Source organism: Sinocyclocheilus rhinocerous, unplaced genomic scaffold (assembly GCF_001515625.1).
Source record: "Sinocyclocheilus rhinocerous isolate Xijiao unplaced genomic scaffold, SAMN03320098_v1.1 scaffold263, whole genome shotgun sequence".
In the NCBI taxonomy this organism is placed as follows: domain Eukaryota; kingdom Metazoa; phylum Chordata; class Actinopteri; order Cypriniformes; family Cyprinidae; genus Sinocyclocheilus; species Sinocyclocheilus rhinocerous.
Genome location: NW_015645086.1, coordinates 446,579 through 459,744, shown reverse-complemented (window position 1 = coordinate 459,744; position 13,166 = coordinate 446,579). Strand labels below are relative to the sequence as shown.

General features: G+C 38.0%; 1 protein-coding gene across 1 annotated transcript in view; it reads right to left on the bottom strand.

Annotated features, from left to right (window-relative positions):
• LOC107705685 (XK-related protein 7-like) overlaps positions 1-13,166 on the bottom strand; it is a 92,241-nt gene that overhangs the window by 11,379 nt on the left and 67,696 nt on the right. Inside the window, exon 2 of the mRNA XM_016509084.1 lies at positions 3,108-3,307. Within this exon, the coding sequence (XP_016364570.1) occupies positions 3,108-3,307 (200 nt within the window). The remainder of the gene's footprint in view (positions 1-3,107; positions 3,308-13,166) is intronic.

Sequence of the window (13,166 nt, the reverse complement as noted above, 5' to 3'; positions counted from 1 at the left end):
GTCAGAGAAAGGAGACATGCAAAATGTGCAGTGTTGGGGTGCCTCCAGGACCAGGGTTGGGAACCACTGTACTACACACATACTGAAGTGTGCATGACGCTCGCAGTGTTTTCAGCCTCTGCCGCCTATATGAGTACATGAACACATAAACAATCTTTAGAAGTGCTCTGAGAGTCACTTCATGAGTATTTTACCGTTTCTTTTGAGAAAAACTATTGTCATATCATATACAAACAGAAACTTAAAAGGTCTTCACAGCAACCCGTCAAAAGAAAAGTTCGGTTTAACTTGAAAACACTGTGACAGAAATATATTACTTAATGTAATGATAGTACTATTATTACTAATACAATTATTATTAAAACATTATTTTGAAATAAATGTTTACCAGAAAAAAATATTTACCAGAATTTATTTAGCAGAACACACTATTTCTGAAAAAAAAAAATAATAATAATAATAATAAATTATTATTTTAAAATCAATTAATTAGAGATGCTTTGATTATTAAAATTTAACGAAACCATTACAATGTAATTTTGTAAAAACAGAATTTTGTAAAAATAAAACTGAATTTGAGAAAAAAATAAAATATTTCATAGGGCCTTAAAAATTAAAGTTTTGTACAAGGACCCTAACGATTGTGCAAGTTATAGACCTTTCTAAATGCTGACCTGAACATTTATGCTAAATTACTTCAGCCTTTTATGACCAAGCTCATCAACTGCGACCACACAGGCTTTATCAGAACTAGGTTAGCATCTGATAATGTTAGAAGATTACTCCATATTATACATGGTACATCCTCTTTAACTCTTCCTACCGCTGTCCTCTCCCTAGATGCTATGAAAGCCTTTGATCGTCTGGAATGGTCTTATCTGTGGTCTGTGTTGGAGGTCATGGCTCTGGGGTCCTCTTATATTCGTATGATTAAGGTACTTCATGCGAATCCCACAGCCATGATGCTGACAGGCAGTACTTGTTCTTCTTTTTTTGATATAGCTAGAGGATCTCGACAGGGATGCCCCCTAAGTCCGTTTCTCTTCGCGCTATCACTCGAGCCGCTGGCACAGACTATACGTATGGACAATGGCATCACCCCCATCTCAATATGTGGGACCAGTCATTATATTTTGTTATATACGGATGATGTCCTTCTTTATTTAGGCAATCCTTTGCAGTCCATACCTAACATTTTAACTATCTTTGACAACTTTGGTGAGATTTCCAGATATAGAATAAACTGGATAAAGTCGGCTCTTCTTCCACTGAATGACACAATGAGAAACATAGCATTACACTGAGGTATACCAGTGGTTAAACAATTTAGGTATTTGGGTGTTCTGATTGGTGCTTCACTGCAGTATATAATTAAGACCAATTATGAGGACATACTGTCTAAGATTTCATGTAACTTGGAAAATTGGTCATCACTCCCAACTTCTCTTAGATCACGTGTCTCAATTATTAAAATGAATGTACTCCCCCGAGTCAGCTTTGTAGTATCACTGGACTTTTACACTTCGTCCCCTAGTTAGCTGGTATGATGACAAAATTTAAGTTTCTTGGCGTTCGCTGGAGGAAAATCTGGTTCTTCCTTTAAAGTTGGATGAAGTTTTATTCGCTAATATCCCTCTAAATAAGTGTAAACTCCGTTTCGGTCCCATAGTCACACGTTCTGTCGGTCTGGGGAGCAGTAGAAAAAGTTTGTGATATTCATTCTAATTGGAATCCCTACTCTCCTATTTTTAATAATGATGGCTTGTTAATTGGCAAGCACCCAATTAAGTTTGGCCAGTGTCGACAGTGGTATGACAAAGGGATTCACTCCTTGGGTGATATAATGGGCGACAAGGGCCTTTATACCTTTGAAGAACTTTCTATTCAGTTTAACCTGCAAAGCTCCACCTTTTTTTTTTACTTACAGTTGAGGGCAGCCATGAAGGCCTATGGGGTCCCTTGGATGGCTCCTCTCAAAGAGCACCCTTTATTGAAAGTAATATGTGAGACCCCGGGAACAAGAGGATTTGTTTCAAAATTATATGTTATTTTCTGGAAAAAATGTACCCTCCTTTGACAATAGACTCTGCTTGGCGGGCAGATATTCCGGACCTTTCTCCCAGTTTTGATTGGGACGGAGTCTGGGTTATGGTAATGTATGCTTCGAGGAATCCGGATCATCAACAAATCCATTTAAACTTTATTCATAGGACTTATATGACTCCACGTAAACTCTATAGCATGAAACTTAAACCCGATCCTAATTGCACGCTGTGTCATACAAGGGAAATTGGTACTTTTTTTCACATGATTTGGGATTGCCCTGGGGTTGCCAGTTTTTGGAATATGGTTAAAGAAAATCTGTCCACTATATTAAATGTTTCAATCCCTTTGTCCCCTTCTGTCTTTAATATTTCGGCCATTCACCCTTCAGTTTAACTGATTAGTTTTATTATTATTATTATTATTATTATTATTATTATTTTAATATATATACTTCTATTTCATTTATCATATTGTAGTTTTTTGTTAGTTTTATTTATTTATTTATTTTTTCTGTTGCAAAGCTGATTGTTTGTCTGTCTTATTCTGTATATTAAACAATGTCAAAACAATAAACATTTGAAAAAATAAAATAAAGTTTTGTTAAACTTTTAATAAATTGCTGTTAAATATTGTAAGTTTCATGATTTCAACTAAATAGAAATGCTTTTTGATTAATACAATTTAATTTAACCATTAAAACAGAGTCTAGAAAAATTAAAACAGAAAAAACAGAATTTGGAAAAAAATAAAATGTATTTCATAGGGCCCTATTATTTTCTATTTTCATATAATACCTACTGCTGTCTTTTTTCCCAAGTTTGTAGCTGAGTCGTGTCAAGTGTCATTGGACAGAGAGAAGCGTGTTAAATGTTTTGTTTAATTCATCACAAGCAAACGTCTTCTCAGGAGTGGCCGTATGAATAAGTCATGACGATCACAGCACAGTCACACAAGTGTTCTGTCCTCTCTCTCTTTCTCAACACTTCTCATTAAGCATGCCCACCTAAAAGTATCTCATGTGCCCACCTGGGAAACCTCCGTATGTGTGTGTGTTGTCTCACCCTGTAGGGGCAGTATGTGGTTGCTGTGGATCATGATGCTGAGCTGCAGCACGAGCTGAGGCGCGCTCTTCAAGAAAGCCTCCAGCAGCCGCAGCATGTTGATGTCAGCGCTCTCGAACATCAGACGCCAGTAGAAATGACGCTGACCCGGGTCGCCATGCCAACGGCTTTGCACTCCCAGGTACAAGGTGTGGACGTACCTGGAGACACACAGAGGGGAAATGTCAAGTGGTTATTTAGGTTCAGTAATTAAAGGTCAAATGATATTACATGGGGATGTATTCTCTCTCTTTAGCCTCTCTTGAAAATGATTGAAAACAACTGCAGGGAAGGGTAAGAAATTAACCAGGGTTTCAAAGTGCCAAAAAATAGAATATTTCAAGTGTAGTCAAAGGATTAATCCATAACATTTCACATATTTAATGATATTATTTAGTGAAGGCTTTAGTGCAGTGTTTTTTCTTCAGTGATGACCCAGCAAAGCACATAAACTGTTTACTGTCCTTAAATTAAATGTATTGATGTTACCAAGAACTGCATAAGCCCAGCAATATGCATACTTACGACATGACAAATTAGCAATTTTGCAAATCCATAAACAACAACAGAAGTTTGATTTACCAGCCAAACACATGGAACAAACACTGAGCTAAATATTGTGTTTGTATTAGCAACATCACCAAGTGACAGATGAATTTAATAGAGTTTGATTAAATGCTCAGCCTTTCTCAAAAGACAGTTTTTGCTGTCTTAACTGTCCATAATTATATGATTTTTATTTTTTATGATTTTACCTCAGCACTGTTTTCTCTGCTGTCAGTTTGTTATATTATACTGCTTTCTACTGTGTAATCAAACAGGGTTCGACTGATTTTAAAGTCAATTCTAGCAGGGCACTTATTTTTTTTTAGATGTAGAATTACAATTAATTAATTGAAGTATTTGACTAACTGGACAACATGCGGTGTCTTATATGGTTCCAAAAAACATGCCTTAAGCTATTTAAAAAAATGTAGTTAAAAAACAGTGGAGGAGAATATTTTCTGACATGGCTGTTAGGGAATTCTCATGGTTTAAAATGTAGTTAAAGTTGTTATTTGCACATTCATGATTACATAACAGGATGCAGCCTGTTTGAATACCTTGCTTGTGCATATGCAGAAACATCGCCACATAAATCTGTTAAGGTTGCATTATATCTCCTGAAAATGTACCATAAAAATAATACTGTCTTTATCATTTTAGTTAATGCGTTTGCCGCCACTGTTTTTGAAATTTTTTACTTTCCCCTCTCAGACGCTGAAACTAAACGCAGTGTGTGACAGTTGCTGTGACTTGCGACAAAGTGCATGAATATTTAATGAGGCGAGAATTAAATCTTGTTACATTTGCTGTGTGGCTCTTTTTGAGAGGAGTGTTTTCTCTCTGTTTGGCCAGTCTTGACAACAATTTTGTAAAAACACATACAATTTGGAACTACTGTAAACCTGGTTGAATGGTGAGTGGGTGAGACAGGTCTAGTACCTAAACTATCTGAAAACAAGCTTTGGCTGAGCTGTCAAAGTGCCCATCACAATATGACACCAGCAGAGTGGCACTGAGGGCTTTTCACCTGTCAGCAGCTTTTGGCAGGAGAAGAAAAGGACACAACCTGATACCATACAAGCACACACACACACACACACACACACACACACACACGGTCAATGCGGTGAGTGCATGCTCAAGCCCCATCCTTTTCCGAAACTCTCAAAGAGGATGCAATGAATGTTGACAGATGACTGAATGACCGATTCTTTCTCTGCCAATTTTCCATTCAATTCCATTTAATCTCTCTCACTTTCAAATTGATTTATTTACTTTAATGATCAACTAGAATCTAAAATATTCAATTGATTTAACTGATTCAAATTGTGATTGATTCAACTGAAGGATTTTCAAATTCAGCTGAACCCACTAAAGAATTGAATGTTATTATATTACACTGCCCAGCATCATATTTTGCTGAATGAAATCCAATACTTGTTTATTACTAATTTTGGGGTGCTAATTCCAAAAATAGTTGATTTACAAATTATGTGCATTTCATAGCACATTTCAAAGGCTTTATCAATGCCTAGAAGCACAGTGAAGTCTATTATTAAGAAGTGGAAGCTATTTGGTAATACACAGACCCTGCCTGGATCAGGACGTCGCTCCAAACTGGATGAAAGTGCCAGGAGGAAACTGGACAGAGAGGCTACCAATGGCGCTTTTCCACTGCATGGTACGGCACGGTACGGTTAACTTTTGGGGGGTTTTCCACTGGGTACAGTACCTGGTACCTGGTACTTTTTTTAGTACCACCTTGGTTGAGGTTCCAAGTGAGCCGATTGGCCGGAGAGAATCGCCACTACCTGCGTCAGTGAACTTGCGACACAAACACAACAGAACCGCTAGATTTAAATTAGCACAGCCAGCGAAGGATCGAGCGCAACTGTTTTGAACGAGCGCACCTTTTTTTAACAACCAAAAAGTGGCTGTTTCATTGTCTGTTGAGGAAGTACAGACGTTCCTCTCGTTGATAGCAGAGGAGCGGATCCAGCGAGAGCTTGATTGGGCGACATGGAATGAAAACGTTTTTCAGGAGTCGTGGCAGTATAGGTGGCGCAACTAACGACATGTGAATAATCCCGCCCACTCTAAAGCGATACTAAACCACAGTGGAAATGCAAACCGAGCCGAACCGTGCCGAGCCAAGTCGTACCGCGCAGCGGAAAAGCGCCACAAGAGGCCGATAGCAACTCTGAAGCAGTTGCAGGAATTTATGACAATTATGACAAAGAGTGGTTACTGTGTGCATATGACAACAATATCACAAATTCTCCACAAATGTTGCTTGTACGGGAGGGTTGCAAGAAAAAAACCACTCCTCAAGAAAGGCCACATGCAGTCAGACTGAGCTTTGCCAAAACTCATCTTGAAGATTCTGAGGCAGATGAGACTAAAATTTAATTAATCAGCCTCAACACCAAACGATATGTCTGGCGGAAATCCAATACAGCTCACCATCCAAATAGCAGCATTCCTACAGTAAAGCATAGAGGTGGTAATATCCTGTTATGGGAGTGTTTCTCTGCAGCAGGGACTGGAGCTCTTGTCAGGATAGAAGGAAAAATGGATGGGGCAAAATACCATCAAATTCTTGAGGAAAATCTGCTGCCCTCTGCCAGAAAGTTGTCAATGGGAAGAAGGTTTGATGACCCAATGACCCAAAGCGCACAGCAAAACTGAGCACACAGTGGTTGAAGGAGAAAAAGGTGAATGTCTTTGCATGGCCTAGTCAGAGCCCAGACTTAAACCCCATTGAAAATCTGAGGAATGACTTGAAGACTGCAGTCCAAAACGGTCACAGTCCACAGTCCGCAAATGCAGGGAGGTTATCTATTTCTTGTTCTTAATCTTTCATCTCTTTTTGATTCAGTCAAATAATTCTCAAAATTAAAAGAACATTTTTCAAGTTCATTTGATTCAAATAAAAATTCAATTTAATATTTCTCATTCTAATGCCTTTTCTCATTCAAACTGAATTCTGAAATAGAACTTACTCAATGAAAGAATTCTCTGACTCAACAGAATCTCTTCTTCACAATTCTGTTCTCTTTCTGCCTCTCTCTCTCTCTCTCTCGTGTATCTCAGCTCTAACCAGCTTTAGGCCAGTCAGGCGAGGATTAATTAATCCACTGGATAAAGTGTCTGGACTGGGAGCGCTAGACTGAACTCTTCTCTGTCATCCTCCCAGCCATCAGTCCAGTTGGTGTGGGCACTGGGAGCCCCGTTTTCTCCTGAATTTTGTGTTGTCTCGTTTTGATGTTATCATCCGAAGTTTCTAATAAACTTCATTCCTTTTTTGGCACAGCACTTGAGTCCTCCTGTTTTTACACAGCGTTTTTGTGACACCAGCTGCATTATCTAAAGGCTGCAGAAGAGTACTTTATCCCAAGCACTACACACTTTCAGCCTGCAATGGGAGGGTTTCTTTCATGCTTAGCTCTGATAGGTGGTGAGGGCCAAAGATTGTATTTCATGCTCCTCTCTGATAGGCTAAAGGTTTTAAGGGAACTGAGCCTGCATGGCACTATGGGAGATTTTGAGATGATCCAATGCCAAGTGCTCCGTGTGAAGCGAATGTGAATATTTTTGTATCTGCGAGAGAAGGAGAAAAAGACAAAGACATGCCAAATACCAAATAAAATCAGAAACAATATGCTACAATGTGTGCTGTGTGTATGTGTCTCATACAGACATTTAGTAAGTATGTGCGCTCCAGCACATCTATTATCAAAAGGATTAATTAATCTTGAGGTCTCCAGTGCTCTGGAGTGGTTTGGAGTGAAGAAACCTGAGAAAAATGAGAGAACCACCACCACAAATGCATCTAAATTTCAGATAAATGGCTTTATGAGGCTGATGAAGTTCACCTGTCATTGAACTGTTGCAGTGAGGCTGATATAAAAGGACAGGTAGCATTGAAAAACACTGCAGATGAACCTGAGTATGAAGGACTTTAATTACATCGCGCATTGATTCGTGCATAATGAACCTTGATTATTTTATAGACGAGAGCAGAGAGTTCCATTTAAGAAAATATAGAGAGAGACAGAAAAAGAGACAGAGAGAGAGAGTGAAAGAGAAACTGAGCATGTATGCGTGTGGCTAATTTATCCTCTGCAGTAATTAGCACCCCTGTCCCTGTTGAGACTGCCAAGCTGTATTCTTGTCTAACACGCTTACAGTCAACACTGTTTAACGCAGTCTGCATTTCAGCAATAAACTGCATTATTATCGGGTGTCTATTAGCAGATGTGCCATCTGCTGTGTATGAAAATGAACCTGTGATTCAATTGAAGAATTTAATATATTTAACTGAAAAACTTCCAAATTCAATTGAATACTTTTCTCATTTCCTATATTTACACTCAGGTATTATGTTATTTAATTTTTATGCAAAAGAATTCTTCATTTGAACTAACTGAATTTGAAGATTCTTCAACTGAATCAACTGAATTTTTTATTTTTTTTTAGAATCTGCATTTATGTTGAAATCAACCAAAGATATCTACACTATTAAAAATAAAGCTTGCAAAAAGGGGGGTTTCGCAGTGATGCCATAGGAGAACCATTTTTGGTTCCCAAAATAACCTTTTAGGTAACAGGTCTTAAAATAACTTTTTTTTTTCTTACACCGTGTCTATCCTGGATGCGAGCGGCGCGGCGCGACGTGACAAAATACAATAGAACATATAATAATCAGTGATGCTGTCTACACTGCATGCGACACGACAACAAATATAGGCAAGGCAAGGCAAGTTTATTTATATAGCACATTTCGTACACGATGGTAATTCAAAGTGCTTTACATAAAATAAAGTAAAATAATCATAAAAGAAATAATAACAAAAATAAAACAAGGAATTTAAAAACTTTGAAAATTATTTAAAAATTGATTTAAAATGAATTTAAGACAGTTAAAAATAGAAAATGATTATACATACATAAAATACAGTGCAATCAGTTCGGACATCGTACAGTGCTCATTCAATAAACACACAGCTAAACAGATGAGTTTTGAGTCTATATTTTAATGTGACTAATGTTTTAGCACATCTGATCTCTTCTGGAAGCTGATTCCAACTGCGGGCAGCAAAATATATAAAAGCAGATTCCCCTTGTTTTGTGTGAACCCTTGGTATTTCTAACTGACTCGATCCTAATGATCTGAGTGGTCTGTTAGGTTTATATTCAGTGAACATATCTGCGATGTATTTAGGTCCTAGGCCATTTAGTGATTTATAAACGAGTAAAAGTACTTTAAAATCAATCCTAAATACAACTGGAAGCCAGTGTAAGGACCTGAGAACTGGTGTAATATGCTCAGATTTTCTGGTTCTAGTCAGAATCCTGGCAGCAGCGTTCTGGATGAGCTGCAGCTGTCTAATGGTCTTCTTGGGAAGGCCGGTGAGGAGACCATTACAATAGTCCACCCTGCTAGTGATAAAGGCATGAACAAGTTTCTCCAAGTCTTGACTGGAAACAAAACATCAAATTCTTGCAATGTTTTTGAGATGATAGTATGCTGATTTAGTTACTGCTTTGACATGACTACTGAAACTAAGGTCTGTCTCCAGAATCACACCAAGATTCCTGACTTGATTTTTAGTTGTTAGACCCCTAGAGTCAAGGTATGCATTCACCTTGAGAACTTCATCTTTGTTTCCAAATGCAATGACGTTTTTTCCTTGTTTAACTGAAGAAAGTTCTCGCACATCCAACTGTTAATTTCATCAATGCATTGGCAGAGGGAGTCAATGGGGCTGTAGTCATTTGGAGATAAGGCTAGGTAAATCTGGGTATCATCTGCATAGCTGTGATAGGCGATTTGGTTCTTTCTCATTATTTGACTTAGTGGGAGCATATACAGGCTAAACAAGAGCGGTGCAAGAATTGAGCCTTGTGGGACTCCGCATGTCATGGACGTCCACTTAGACTTATGCTCTCCTATACTCACATAATAACCTCTCCCTTCTAAGTATGACCTGAACCATTTGATTACCATCCCAGAAAGCCCGACCCAGTTTTCCAGTCTCTCTAGTAGTATGTTATGATCGACAGTGTCAAACGCAGCACTGAGATCTAGTAGTACCAGCACTGATATTTTGCCAGATTCAGAATTTAAGCGAATATCATTTATTATCTTAATGAGCGCTGTCTCTGTGCTGTGATGCGGTCGAAAACCAGATTGAAAATTGTCCAGGTATCCATTTGAGTTTAAGTATTTGTTCAGCTGATTAAAGACTACCTTTTCAATAATCTTTCCTATAAAAGGAAGGTTTGATATTGGTCTATAGTTGCTCAATATGGTGTTATCAAGATTGCTCTTTTTCAGAAGGGGTTTAACAACTGCAGTTTTCAGGGAGTCTGGAAAAGTCCCAGAAAGAAGTGAGGCGTTCACCACTTCTAAGAGATCTGCTTCCAAACAGTTAAGCACCCTTTTGAAAAAATATGTGGGAAGTGTGTCAAGATAGCAGGTTGACGATTTAAGGTGCTGTACTATTTCTTCCAAAATTTTGCTATCAATTTCTTCAAAAGCAGACATAGTATCTTCTTTTTGATATTGTGGTCGAATCTGTCTAACCTCTGCATAACTTGGGGATGTGCTAATCGCCTTCCTGATATTATTGATCTTCTCAGAAAAGAAGGAAGCAAACTCATTGCATTTGCTGTCGGAGAGCATTTCACTGGCAATCTGACTTGGGGGGTTTGTCAGTCTCTCAACAGTAGCAAAAAGAGTGCGAGTGTTGTTTAAGTTACTGTTTATAAGGTTTGAGAAGAATGACTGTCTAGCTTTGCCTAGTTCCACATTGAAAGCACGAAGGCTATCTTTATATATGCTATAGTGGATTTCAAGTTTCGTCTTCCGCCACATCCGCTCAGCTTTTCTGCATTGTCTTTTCATACTCTGAACTGCTGTTGATTTTCTCCAAGCTGATTTCTGTCTGCCAGTCTTCTTGCTGACTTTCAAAGGAGCAATGTCATCAATAACATTCTTAACTTTTGAGTTAAAGGAATCAAGGAGAAGATCAACAGAGTCTGCAGAAATGCTTGGTGTTAAAGATATAGCCTCCATAAATAGCACACTAGTGTTTTCGTTAATGCATCTCTTTCTGACAGAGACAGATCTAGATTCAGTGGTAACAGAGATCAATATATTAAAGAAAATACAGAAGTGATCAGATAGTGCTACGTCCTTAATAACAATGGATGAAATGTTTAGACCTCTACTGATGATTAAATCTAGAGTATGTCCACGATTGTGTGTGGGTTCATGCACATGCTGAATCAGGTCAAAAGTGTTTAAAACAGTTATAATTTCTTTTGTAGTTTTGTTTTCTGCATTATCTATGTGAATATTAAAATCCCCTGCAATAGCAAAACAGTCAAACTCTGAGGAAATCATTGATAGCATTTCTGTGAACTCTTCAGCAAAGGCTGGAGAGTATTTTGGAGGCCTGTAAATAATAATAAAGACTTGATTTTTTGTTGTTTGACACCTAGAGTCAAGGTTTGCAATCGCCTTGAGAAATTCGTCTTTGTTTCCAAATGCAATGACTTCAGTTTTTTCCTTGTTTAACTGAAGAAAGTTCTCGCACATCCAACTGTTAATTTCATGAATGCATTGGCAGAGGGAGTCAATGGGGCTGTAGTCATTTGGCGTTAAGGCTAGGTAAATCTGGGTATCATCAGCATAGCTGAAGAATTTGGTTCTTTCTCATTATTTGTGGGAGCATATACAGGCTAAACAAGAGCGGTGCAAGAATTGAGCCTTGTGGGACTCTGCATGTCATGGACGTCCACTTAGACTTATGCTCTCCTATACTCACATAATAACCTCTCCCTATAACTAAGTATGGCCTGAACCATTTGAGTACCATCCCAGAAAGCCCGATCCAGTTTTCCAGTCTCTCTAGAAGTATGTTATGATCGACCGTGTCAAACGCAGCACTGAGATCTAGTAGTACCAGCACTGATAGTTTGCCTGAATCAGAATGTAAGTGAATATCATTTAATCAGGTCAAAAGTGTTTAAAACAGTTATAATTTCTTTTGAAGTTTGTGTATATTATTGTGTATAGTATGTGAATATTAAAATCCCCTGCAATAGCAAAACAGTCAAACTCTGAGGAAATCATTGATAACATTTCTGTGAACTCTTCAACAAAGGCTGGATAATATTTTGGATATACAACAGTAAACTGATGCCTTGTTTTATTTATCACGTACTGACACTGTCGCGTCCGGTGTAGACACAGTGTTAGTGTGTTCAATTGATTCCATTAAAGAACTTCTCAAATTCAACGGATTCAAATGAAGAATTCTAATGTTTAAAAGTCCAGCTCAGGTCATTTGCTGCTCTCTTGTTAAACCGATTCATTGAAAAGGTCCATCGATGGAACCAAGCTGTGGGCATCAGGGCTCTCAAGTTATATCAAAAGTTTGGAGTAATCTGTTAGGGGAGGAGCCACTCAAATATTTGCAGCATCCTACTGTATGTGTACAGTATGTACATTGAACACTGTTGTTCAGTTGGCTCGTTTGAGGCCAAATTTCTTTTTATTTTTGATACATTTGTATTTTTGAAATATATAAAACAAATTATTTGATTTGGATGAATTTGTCTGTCTTTTATCAGATTTATCCATTTTTATAACATCTCTAGTCCCTTCCCTTATTTTCAGGTAGCCAAAGCTAAGTTAAAGCTTCGGGTTGCAAAGCAGTTGGAGAGTTTTTGACTGTATCAATAATAATTTAACACGAATTTGGCTATATTCCCCAACAACGGCTCTCACTATCTTTGATCACAGGCACGTGATTTTGTCCAGGAATCGTACAATCAAAATGCTTAAAAAAATAAATAAATAAGGGGTTACCTACAGCATTTATAGAATCTTACTCTTCCAATTTACACTCCGTGTGTGTGCGCATCCATGTTGGCTAGTAACGAATGTGCTTGCAGCGGGATCACGTAATTTACACGGAAACAACAACATTCTAATTTCTGATTGGCTGGTAGGTGGCTTTTAACTCTGTATAACTCGAGACAGCTATGAACTCGGCAGAGAACTTCCCTCCGTATGCCTGCAACTCGCCCATAGGGGGGACAAGTTAACCTTAATTCTCAGCGTGAGAAATACAAGGTGTGGCGTGTGAACTGGTTGAAATGCGTGTGTCTCATAGTGAATGTGTGAGACTTGAGAGCCCAAATGAATGGAGAGATGGGTTTAAGCAGACTAAATGATTGGAGAAGTCTGTCATTTTCACTGGAAGATTGAGTTGACATTTTGATTAAACATTACAAAAGAAAAAAAGAAAAATGAAACACACATGAATGAATCATTCACAATAACATTTGAAACATTCAGTTGCAAAATAGATTTTGAACACTGTACAATAAACTCATTCTGTGCGCACTGCAATTGCATGCATTACTTACACTAAGCATTGTATATTTAAATTAGGAGCT